General features: G+C 38.5%; 1 protein-coding gene across 1 annotated transcript in view; it reads left to right on the top strand.

Annotated features, from left to right (window-relative positions):
* Window positions 1-12,692, top strand: part of atp13a1 (ATPase 13A1) — a 45,144-nt gene that overhangs the window by 8,554 nt on the left and 23,898 nt on the right. Inside the window, exons 3-9 of the mRNA XM_003223248.4 lie at window positions 361-551; window positions 2,940-3,012; window positions 5,101-5,256; window positions 6,681-6,750; window positions 8,552-8,658; window positions 9,141-9,270; window positions 10,300-10,355. Of these exons, the coding sequence (XP_003223296.1) occupies window positions 361-551; window positions 2,940-3,012; window positions 5,101-5,256; window positions 6,681-6,750; window positions 8,552-8,658; window positions 9,141-9,270; window positions 10,300-10,355 (783 nt within the window). The remainder of the gene's footprint in view (window positions 1-360; window positions 552-2,939; window positions 3,013-5,100; window positions 5,257-6,680; window positions 6,751-8,551; window positions 8,659-9,140; window positions 9,271-10,299; window positions 10,356-12,692) is intronic.

Raw genomic sequence — 12,692 nt, 5'->3', positions numbered from 1 at the left:
TGCACAAAAATATACTTTAGCAGCATTTGAAGAACCACATGGTTCTTACTCTAGTTGCAGCCTTTTGTTGTTGCTGGCATTTCTTCATAGTCTCAGTGACCCATGTGTGCAAGTCATTTGAACCCATCTGTTGCCAAACACAGTAGTTTCCAGAGTTCAATGTTGGTTTGGGCAGTAACCTTGCCTCTAGGCCAGCACATAGATTCTGTTCAGATCCTTCATTCCTTTTCATCCATTTTATAGCAGCATTGTTAGGAACCTGTTTTTTTGTATATGTGCATCTCTTTTTGATATTACACTAAATTTAAACACATTCTCTCTTGCGCATGAAAATACTTATTTGTTGTTTTCTTTTTCTAGGGGGAAGATGGCCAAGAAATTCTTTCCTTTGAGTTTCAGAAAATAAAATATTTCTATGAGCTGAATGAGAAGAAAAAATTCCTTTCTGTAGCTTTCCCTGTGGAGCACCCTCTGCAATATTATCAAAATGCTCGAGGCTACCAGGAAGACAGAGAAATCAAAGCAGCAGAGAAGAAGTATGGCACCAACAAGTAAGTGGAATACAGGTGGGCCAAGTTACTGTTACCTGCATTGATAGTGAGCATCTCTAGGAATAGGAGTGCTTGAACTCTTATCTGCAAAGTGCTTATATTGCAGTCTGGTTAACTTAAAACTATTACTTGTCTGGATCATAGGTCTAGCAAGCTACTAATGAAGTACTACTTTAAGGGCACTTTTTGTGATATAGTAGCAAAGAGGTTAAGCAAAGAGGTTATTGCTAGCATTGAACCAGACCATCTGCCGAGAGAGTTGCATCGCCAGCATTTTGTTGTTGATATTTAAAATGTTTAGATACTTTTCTCAAGAAAAACAGAACAGTAGAAATATATAATGCATTATATGTAAAATGATATAATAATCATTGTGTGTAATGCAAAATATATAATGTACATTGTCCATAATATAAAATGCCTCCCCATTCAGGAAAAACAAATTGGTTAATAGTTAGCTATAGAAGGGACTGCGTGGAAGTGACTTTTCATTTCCCTACAACTTGCGATAGCTGTTTATTAACCCAATGGCACTGCTTGATTCAGATTACCTGTCTTAGTTTCCTTTTTCTAGAAAGTGTGGAGCTGTGTGTATGAGCAAAATGTAGCTTCAAACAGATAGTTAGGAAAGTGTACTTGTCTTTCTGTGAAGATCCCACCAGAAATAGTGGATCCTCTCTTAAGAGTTACACTACTTTTCTAGATACAGTAGTATTTGCTTTAAAAGGGGAAATTGAGAGGCTGTAGCAGTACCTTTAAGACTGATTAGTTTTCTGTGAATTTAAATCAATTTCTTCAGATTCATTAATTGAGTGCTGTTAAAGCCACAGGTATTAAATACATATTAAATACATTTACATATAGAAATATGTAAATGTGCTCCTGATCATAAACACTTAAAGACTTCATGACATGACAAGCAGCTAATCTGTTGATCCTGTGATGTAAAAACAATAAATCTGATTCTTCAAAAGCATTCCCTTCAAATAGGAAGTTTTCTGAGAACATTTCTTTCATTGCATGTGTTACTGGTGTAACATTGTTGTAAATCCACATGTGCACATGAAGTGTGCCAAGAAGCCATTGTCACTGTCCATATTCAGCTAATGGATTGAGATTTGTGAATGCATTCCAGATCGGAAGGCTTTCCTCTATCTCTCTTTGATTTTGTTTTTCTTCTGAAATAGCTACTTGTGGATCAGTAACTAAATGTCCAAGAAGATTAAAATGTTCTGTAGCTAATTTTTTAATATTGCCAATTCTAATATTGGATTTACGTCAACTTATCTCTTGTGTGGAAGCTATCCTGCTTGTCCAATGGGTAGTGTAGAGGACCATTGCTAAGAGATAATGACAGATGTCACATTGGCGGATGAGTGAATAAATGTACGAGTGATGTTGTTGGGACCTCTAATACAGTAGAGTCTCACTTATCCAAGCTAAACGGGCCGGCAGAAGCTTGGATAAGCGAATATCTTGGATAATAAGGAGGGATTAAGGAAAAGTCTATTAAACATCAAATTAGGTTATGATTTTACAAATTAAGCACCAAAACATCATGTTTTACAACAAATTTGACAGAAAAAGCAGTTCAATACGCAGTAATGTTATGCTGTAATTACTGTATTTACGAATTTAGCACCAAAATATGATATATTGAAAACATTGACTACAAAATTGCTCGGATAATCCATAAACTTGGATAAGCGAGGCTTGGATAAGTGAGACTCTACTGTATTGTTACCAGAGTAGATATGGCAACTGTTACCTATTTATTGCCCACAATTTCCAACCTGAGCTAGCAAATGAAAGATTTAATCCATTCCATGTTCCTCACCAGGCAATAGTGGAGCTTTTCAAGAAAGGAAACTTCAGTTAAAGGCTGGCTCAGTACCTGTAGCCTTTATGAAGGTTATGGAGGAACAATCCAGTGATGTCATAATCACATCAACCAATAGGAGGAAGTTTAAAAATTGGCTGATAATATGAAACCAAGAACTCTTCTCATTGGCTGGCTTGATTATCGCGTCAGTGACTTGTTTCTTCATAAACTGCTGGGGGCTTCCATGTAAATGGTCATGGCTACAGTAGCTAACTTTTACTTGTTTAGCTGTTGATTGTGTAATTGATGCAGTTGTGGGATGAGGGGTGAAATCCTAGGAACAATCCTCAAGCTTTCATTTGTGAGGGTATACACGTACACGCTAACGGCTGTCCTGGAGATTCACGTCTATTTCTCCAAGTGAACAAAGAAAGGAGGAAACTAGTGAGATGTTCTTCCACAAAGGAAAGCAAAAGCTTCAAGGTTGTGGTGACTGGAGGCAGATTGGGATGGCTCAGCAGTACATGAATGTCAAAATTAACCAAGGCTTTTGCTTTTCCACACAGGGCAGAGATGGTTGTGCCAGAGTTTCTTGAACTCTTCAAAGAGAGAGCAACCGCCCCTTTCTTTGTCTTTCAGGTAAACAAAAATATTTCTGGGGGCTCACTGTGATGTAGTGGTTTGAGCGTTGGTCAAGGATTTTGGGAGACTAGAATTTGAATCTGAATCTGCTTAGGTATGGATGCCAGTGAGTGCCCTTGGACAAATCTCAGTTGTAGGCAACAGTAAGCCAGCTATGAATAAACTTTCTCTAGAAAACCTAGGATAGGGTTGCTATAACATTGGTTGCATGCTAGGATGTTGTGAGCCACATATACTAGCTTCAAACAGTTGGCAGCCTGGTATGAATTTGGAGTTTGGTGTCATCACAGAAAATATTCTTTGATGTCCAGCTTGCTTCTTGGTTTAGGCAATTTTCACTTAGCCAGAGGTAAAATAAAGTGAACCAGCCACCAACCAGTTGTCCCCATGCTTTTTATTTGTTTGTTTGCCATTAAATTTCCAAGGTAGAGAAGACTTGTCTTCTCCTGAGCAATGCAATTCAGTCTTCAATTATTAGAAACCAAAGATAGCATTTAACCCACAGGCTCTTTATTTCCTGCCAGGTCTTGGACATACAGTCATCTCTCCACGTTTGCATTTTGACTTTCGTGTATTTGATTTTTCACAGATTTGACTAATAATGTTCTCCCTAGGAATCTCTCATGTTGGAGGAGCTAGAATTTTTTCAAGAGGACACCTTTCTAAGAAACCCCCGGTTACTCTAATCTGATTCTATAGTCAGCATCCTGTGGAAGTTGGCCACAGAATCATGCTGGAAGAACTAGAAATTCCTGTAGAGATATTCCCTTGAGTGAAAAAATAGCCATTTCTTTATTCTTTATTTCATGGTGGTCCTATGCCCCTAAACCTAGTGAATGTGGAATACTAGATGTATTATAAGAAGCAATGGCATTGAATATGGTGTGTTTCTTTTGAGATAAGACAGGTCTCAGAGTTGGCCCTTTTTAAAGAAAATGTAAGGACCAGTTAAGTCTTTTTTAAGTGCATTGTTAGTTTTCAGGTCAGTTGGAGTGACATTTGGACACAATTGTATTTCCAAGAGTATTTTTAAGAATATTTATCACTGACCCCAAGTAGCAAGCAACAAGTAACATCAGTTAGTTCCTTTGAAAAGTAATGTATCTTTTTTTGTTTAAATGTTGTGCCAAGCTCTTTCTCTGTGCTTTCATTTTTGTCATGAAACTAATGTTTTTGTTTTAACTTTCACAGTGTGTACAAAACATCAGATGTTTGTATTAATAACTAAGTTGATACAAACCTAACCCCTGCTTCACCTTCACCACATGTTTAGATCTACCAGAAGGGCTGATAAGTTACAAGATATTTTAATTTAGCCAGCAGCAACATTCTTGTCCACCTTCCTCCTCTGGGTATCTGACACATACCTTCATACTCTATCTCAGTCTACTTTTTAAATTCCACTTTATTTGAAGAGCAATTTCCTATGCTCAAGAAAAGCCAAATAGGAGGCCCATCTCAGAACATGGAACTAGGATTATGGACCCACTATTTTAGTAAACCTTTAAACAGTTTTTTAAAGGTGGGTCAACATTTTATATCTCCATATGAGAGAGGAATGACTGTGGTTGAAAAAGAGTGCCTTGCCCAAGGCTAGGTAGTACATTTGTGGCTAAAGTAGTACAGATTTGAGTATCCCCTATCTGGAAGTGCTCCAAAATCTAAAATTATATTCATGAGTTGCTGAGATAGTGATATATTTGTATTCTGATGGTTCAGTGTACACAAATGTTGTTTTATGCACAATATTATTAAAGGTATTGTGTATAAAACTCCCTTCTGGCTTTTGTGTATAAGATGTCTATGAAACATAGATTAATTTCATGTTTAAATTTGGATTTCATCTCCAAGATATTTCACTATGCATGAGCAAGTATTCCAAAATCTGAAACACTTCTGGCTCCAAACGTTTAGGATAAGGGGTCGTCTACCTGTTCTTATAGCTGAGCTTTTTAACTCCTCCTTTTAGACACAGCGCGGCCCAAGTATTTGTTTCAGGCCCCAAAATGTCCAAAAATCTTTTATTTCCCTGAAAAATGTCCTTATTTTGTCAACACTAAAGAGACTTGTTTCTACTTTCTACAGGTATTCTGTGTTGGATTGTGGTGCCTGGATGAATACTGGTATTATAGTGTCTTCACCCTTTCCATGCTTGTGGCTTTTGAAGCATCTCTTGTCCAGCAACAAATGAGGAACATGTCAGAGATCCGAAAAATGGGCAACAAACCCTACATGATTCAGGTAAGCCAAAAAATAAGGGAGATAAGAGGTAACACATTCAGAGTTTGGTGTCAGAGTTGCAGGAACGTTGAATGCTCAGGGTGAAACACAATCAGTGGACATTGATCATTATTGAAAAAATAAAGAGTAAAGATAGTTGTGGAGCACTGAGAGAAGTGAGTGAAACTGGAAGTACAAATAAGGTTCCAAGGATTGCTTCAGTCCCTTAACTAGAGGCTGAGTAGCAAGATTGCCATATATATTTATATTGGGAGCTAAAATAATAGATTTTGATATGACCCATAGGTAAGTTGAGGGTCATTCTCCAGAAAACGGAAAGCATCAATACCTCTAGAAGTGGCCCTTGACCACTGCTGCCATTTCTTCACACAAGCACTCAAAAAGGTCAGAAGTGGCAGTGCTGCAAAAAAAGTAGAGAGAGTCACTGGAACTTTTAGGTTCTTCCAGAGCACAACTAAGCTCTTGCCTTTCACCACCCTCCTTGGAGAAAGGGATGGTTCCATTTTTTTTGACATGAGTTAAAGTATAGTACTTATGTTGACCCATGGATAAGTTAATCCAGGTTTTCAGGGTTAATTTTAGACTTAAATTTCTAAATCTATGCATGAATGTATACATTACTTTACGTCATAGCCTCCTTAAAGAGGTTACTATAATCCACAGCTGCTGAACTAACAAGGATTGCTCCCAGTTTCTGATATGTGGCCCATCCAAGATACCTTGGTGTTTCAAAATTGTTTAGTCTTGTGAGAATAGACATCACCCTTGCTAACCCAGGGAATGCGGAATCTGCTACTCAAAAATAGAGATTCATTCACAAGTAGAGATACTGAATTTTCAAACACTTCCATAGCTAATGAGTTCTATAGTAAAAGAGATGAAAGGAATCAATTTATTTTCTGAAATGTCTTTTACTTTTCAGAACCAAGTTGTAAGAATTGGTTTGATTTTGTGTAAATCCATAACACTATGTAACAAAATTGAAAAAAAATCTGTTCCCTGTTTGGAAGTGTTATTTGCTGTTTAATTGTGCAATACTTACTTTGAAAGTAGTTGTAATATTCCAGAAACTCCATTTTGTAGCTGCCACAAAATATGTTGAATTGGTTGAGACTCCATGAGAGATTCATTGAAAAACTATACCAAAATCTGCTGCAGGGTCCCACAAAAGAAAGGGTTTTTTTGCAGTTTTATAAACTTTTTCCATGTTTTTATGATACAGCAAATTAGGAAATTACATTTATAACTCAGGAACAAAAATTGTGTTACGTAGTGTAATAGATCATTGGCTATATCATATTCATGAAAGTATCTTTCAATAGAGTTGTTATAAGGTTGTGGGACACTAGACTCGGGGCTGTTTATCTGGGCTTTCACACTGCCATATCCTAAATGCCTTCCTTCTGATCCTCTTCACCTCACAGGTTTACAGAAACAGGAAATGGCGGCCAATTTCCAGTGATGAGATCATTCCAGGGGACATTGTATCAGTCGGTAATAGAGCTTCCTTCTTTTTCATAGATATGAATGTCTAATGTTTATCTAACTGACCTTACTTGTGTTGGGGATCAACTTCACTTGAAGCTATGAGGCACTATCTAAGGGTCAAGGCAGGAAGAAGGCTTTTGATGACCTAAATCGAGATTTTTTTCCTTCTCCCCTACAGCCATCCCTTCTGTTCTCAAAACCTGCTTCACAGAGTTTCTCAACCGTCTGGAGCAGATATAGGGTTGAGTGTGGAGGGAAGCAGCTGTAGCAAGGAAGGGCAATTCTCAATTTCCTAGTACAGTAGAGTCTCACTTATCCAACATAAACGGGCCGGCAGAATGTTGGATAAGCAAATATGTTGGATAATAAGGGGGGATTGAGGAAAAGCCTATTAAACATCAAATTAGGTTATGATTTTACAAATTAAGCACACAAACATCATGTTATACAACAAATTTGACAGAAAAGGTAGTTCAATACACAGTAATGCTATGTAGTAATTACTGTATTTACAAATTTAGCACCAAAATATCACGATGTATTGAAAACATTGACTACAAAAATGTGTTGGATAATCCAGAACGTTGGATAAGCGAATGTTGGATAAGTGAGACTCTACTACTAATTGTAACTTCCATCAGGAGCCAAATCTATTGGACCCTGACTGCAATTCAGTAGTTTATTTTATTTCTGGTCACTCTTTATGTAACCTCCTTCCTTGCTGGCTTACAGGGAAGCTGTTGACCTTGCTATTGCTCCCAGATGACATAAGAAAACAACAAATGCCTGCAAAATGTAGAATGGTCACACACCATCTAACATGATTCTGTATAATCAGGTGGAGAGCCTGGTTCTACAAATCTTTTAGTACTTTGCCAGCTAGAGTTGGAATGCATTTATGCCTGCTTTGTCTTGGCTGCATTAGAGACAACTGAGATGGGAAAACAAAAAAGACCCTCTCTATATATTGAAATATTTATATCTTATTTGTTATGGGATTTAAGAGCAGCATATAGATAAAGCAACAAGAAATTTAAAACTATTCTAGATTGAAACAATAAAATAGTTTAAACAAGATCAAAAACAAAGTGTTTTAAAATGATTATTTTTATATTTATCCTGCTTTATCTCTCAAAAAAGAGACCCAAAGTGGCTAACAACATTAAAAACAACATCTAAAAGGCTTAAAGAATTTAAAACTGTGTCCATGTACCTTAAAAGTAGCTACATATGAAATCCTGATCCAGAATCTAGTCCCGTGAATGATTTAGCAGCAAGATTCTGATGAACTTGCCGCCATGCCTCCTCAAAATCTTGACCTTTGTCTAATTTCATTCGCTATCTGTGTCCTATCTGGCCCAATGTCAGACTGAACTGGTGGCAAATAAACTTTGAGGTTGCTGCTAATATGGCACAAGAGATCAAGCAGGAGTCCTCAAACTTTCTCAGCAGAGGGTTGGTTCATGGGGAGGGGCTATAGTTTGAAAAAAATGGAACAAATTCCTACGCACACTGCATATATCTTATTTGTAATGCAAAAAAAAAAGAACAATAGTCAATTAGGATTGTTGCTATTGTATACCTTCAAGTCATTTCTGACTTAGGGCAGCTCTTAGTCTACAGTTTAAGGTGGGGCTGAATAAATGACTTTGGAGGGGCACACCCAGCCTGCAAGGTCTTAGTTTGGGAATCCCTGAGTATAGAGGAAGTGTAGCTCCAAAAATTGCCCACAGTTGCCCATCTTATTGCTTCATAAAGATTATACCATCCTGCCAATCATTTCTGACCATACAGCTCTCGATTCTAGGCCGCTCCCCTCATGAGAACCTTGTACCGTGCGACGTGCTGCTGCTGCGAGGAAGATGCATCGTAGACGAAGCCATGTTGACTGGAGAGTCAGTGCCTCAGATGAAGGTTTGGTGATTGCTACTCTCTTCGTTTGTCACCTCTTGGTGCCAGCAGAATGATTGGTGTTGCGTATACTGAACAAGAAAGACAAATGGGATGAAGGGAATAAGAGATGTGGGATTATGTATGCAGAGGGGAGGCTGTAGTAGAGGCAATGGCAGTGAAGACAGAACAACTGACCAGTTGCATATGGATACACTTTATAAAAAGCCAGCATAACCAATGATAAAATGCTGTGAGCATAATCCAGAATAACTGAAGGTTCTCTATCATTGCTATTGATAACGTCCCCTCTTCACAATAGGAAATAGCAGGTGCTTGGTCTTAGAATTTTAGACCCCCCCCCCTTGTGCAAGATAGCATCATACATGTATTTCCCATGTAGAGAGTTTTTCATTCCATCTGGTTGCTGGTGAGCTGCTGGCAGAACAATCAAAACTTTCTTTAATCATTTATTATCCATGCTCAGTTGCCACTTTCTCTTGTAGGAACCAGTGGAAGAGCTGGACCCAGATCGTATTCTGGACATGCAGGCAGATTCCAGGTTGCATGTCATTTTTGGGGGAACCAAAGTTGTGCAGCACATCCCACCACAAAAGGCCAGCACTGGCCTGAAACGTATGTACCAGTTTAGCTAGGGGTAAATATGTTGTAGGGAACCACAGAAAGTGATGGGTCCCCCTTCTGAAGATACTTTAAGTAATACAGTGTTCCCTCGCTACTTCGCAGTTCACTTTCTGCAGATTCGCTGTTTCGCGGTTTTTCAATAAACTCTAAAAGACTATTATAAATCATAAAAACTTACAATTTACAACCTAAGGAAGGGAGAAAGGAGAAGCCAAAGGGAGAGAAAAGGAGCACAAGCAGCAACGGGAGGAGAAGGAGGCAATTTATCAACACACAATTGGTTGATAAAGACTTCAAATAGTGTATAACTACTAAAATAATATATAAATATTAAAATAAATATAGTGTCCCTACTTTGTGGATTTTCACTTATTGCGGGTGGTCCTGGAACCTAACCCCAGCTATAAGTGAGGGAACACTGTAATTCATCCCACTGTTTTGATTGACTGGATGCAGTTATTTTTTCTGATGTTATTGATTGTTTCCTAATTTTTTGTCTTAGATTTAGATTTCTAGCTTCAGTCAAAGGTTATGTTTAGCTGTCTTTGTCACAATGATTGATAAACAACAGTGGTTAATAAACAGACAAACTTTGATCTAAGAAATTGGCAGACCTTTCTTATTGCAGAACTGAAAGGATCACTTTTGCAATAGCCTTAAGCTAGGTATCTGATGAGTCAAGAGATACACATACTATTATTGATAAAATGGCAAATGTAAAAGTTGAAGTGTCCCATCGCCAAGAGGGATCTATTTGGGTAAATTGACAGACACCTCATCTGAAAGAGGTTTTTGAGCTCAGGAAATACACTGGTAAATGAAACAAGCTTGTCCAAATCTATTTGCCAAATATTACAGCTTCCTACTTTGATGGTCTGTGTTGGTTCCATATAGTGCTCAATATAGCAGAGTTCTTTTTGTTGAGCTATTTCCCCAACTTGCACATCTTTGCCAAGTTGAGCTGATTCTTTCTCCACAACAATACAATGTGTCACAGCTTTTCTTTCCTACCTTTTACAGCTGTCGATAATGGATGCGTAGCCTATGTTCTAAGGACAGGCTTCAACACATCTCAGGTATGTAACCAGTGAAGAATTCCCATATGTCAAGATCCAAGAGGTAGGACTTTGCCTGTTTAATTCAGTTGTCAATATCAGAAACCTAGATCCAGTTTTCTGGGGCTCTATCCATTGTATTTGCCACATCCGAGTCAGAAAGTGCATCCCTCCAGCTCTTGTTGGCCTTTAGCAGTCCCTGCCATTGATTTTGCTTACCAGGAGTGATGGGATTTGCAATTCAACAATAGCAAAGAGTTCCCTCATGCAGTATATCTTTTAACTCTCTTAATCAAACCGGGATATTATAGTACATTGAGGCTGCTCATCTTACATAACTGTTTTTGTAAATGTTTCTCAAAGTACTTCACCTCTTAGAAGAGCTAGATAGAACATTGAATATTTCTTCACCTTTACAAACAATACTTTAACAAAAAGTATAGCTTTAAAACGTCCATTTACAGAGTAGCTTCATTGGCCAATATGTGGCTTCATTGTTTCCATTACTCTCGTTTTTCCTAAGGCTCAAAGCTGGTTTTTTATTTTATCATGTCAGAAGCGAATTGAGAATATAGTTACAATGTATTAAAAAAACTACAAAGTTTAAAAAACGTTGCATTATACTAAATTTCCTTTGACCAGAAGCTGGTCATGTCGAGTGCCACTTATGTCAGTGTAAGAAGGTCCTCCATTGTGCATGTGGCAGGGCTCAGACTGCATCGTAAGTGGTCTGTGGTTTGCTCTTCTCCACACTCGCATGTCCTTGGACTCTACTTTGTAACCCCATTTCTTAAGATTGGCTCTGCATCTTGTGGTGCCAGAGCGCAGTCTGTTCAGCACCTTCCAAGTATCCCAGTCTTCTGTATGCCCAGGGGTGAGTTTCTCATCTAGCATCAGCTGCTGATTGAGGTTCCGGGTTTTAACCTGCCACTTTTGGACTCTTGCTTGCTGAGATGTTCCTGCTAGTATCTCTGTAGATTTTAGAAAGCTATTTTTTAATATTCGTTGGCATGCTGGCTGATATCCGAGCAAAGGATGGGGTGGAGATGTTAATGCCTTCGTCCTTTTATTACTGGTTGCTACTTCCCAACGGATGTCAGGTGGTGCAATATTGACTGAACAGTATAATTTCCCCAGCAGTGTAGGGTGTAGACATCTTGTGATAATACAGCATGTCTCATTAAGAACCACATCCACTGTTTTCACATGGTGAGATGTATTCCACACTGGGCATTCGTATTCAGTAGCAGAGTAGCAAATCGCAAGGGCAGATGTTTTCATAGTCTCTGATTGTGAACCCCAGGTTGTGCTAGTCAGCTTTCGTATGATATTATTCCTAGCACCCACTTTTTGCTTAATAATCAAGCAGTGCTTCTTGTAAGTCAGAGCATGGTCCAGGGTAATTCCCAAGTATTTTGGTGTGCTGTAGTGCTCCAGTGGGGTTCCTTCCCAGATAATCCTCAGAGCTTGAGATGTTTGTTTTTTCTTAAGATGAAAAACATACGTCTGCATTTTAGATGGATTAGGAATCAGCTGGTTTTCCCTGTAATAGGCAGTAAGAGCACCTAAAGCTTCATAGAACTTCTGTTCAGCCATTTCAAAGCTCCCTGCTTGAATGATGATGGCACCGTCATCAGTATAGATTAAACACTCTATCCCTTCTGGCAGTGGCTGATCATTAGTTAGCAAACTCTTCAGGCAGGACAGAGCATTCTGTCCTCCATCTATGAAGTCAAGAAAAAACAGTGGATAAAGTTGATGACAGAAGTTGATATGGGCAAGAGTAGTCAGAAGGCACGAAGGCTGTTAAATATGGTTGAGCAATGATCCTTCACAAATTAATACCCATTCCAACATAAAGGCGGATCAGATAGTGCATCAACTACTGATTAATGGGAAACCCAACCTTGTCACCAAACTAGGAATGAAACCAGTAGTCAGACAGCCAGATAATGCGAACAACAATCTTTATGAACCTTTTACTCCATCTACTGAATTGGAAATGGCTCTCAATAAGTATAAAAATGGCAAAGCAGCTTGCCTGGACCATCTGTGGATGTAATAAATTAAGAACTTTGGCCCAAGAGCAAGGTGCTGGCTGCTGAAGCTGATGAACAACTGCAATACATCCTGACAAATCCCTAAAATCTGGAGGAAAGCAAGACTCATAGCCATTTTGAAACCAGGCAAAGACCGCAATTATCCAAAAAGCTATAGATCAATCTCCTTGTTTGCCATATTTATAAAGTTCTGGAGGGACTTAATCTGCACAGAATTATGGAAAAAATAGACCCCTGTGTGATTCCACAGCAAGCTGGTTTCAGTAGAGGGAAAAGCTACACATCACAAGTATTGAAT

This window comes from Anolis carolinensis, chromosome 2 (assembly GCF_035594765.1).
Source record: "Anolis carolinensis isolate JA03-04 chromosome 2, rAnoCar3.1.pri, whole genome shotgun sequence".
In the NCBI taxonomy this organism is placed as follows: domain Eukaryota; kingdom Metazoa; phylum Chordata; class Lepidosauria; order Squamata; family Dactyloidae; genus Anolis; species Anolis carolinensis.
Note: the sequence above shows the minus strand (reverse complement) of the source record. Positions and strands in the feature narration are given on the sequence as shown.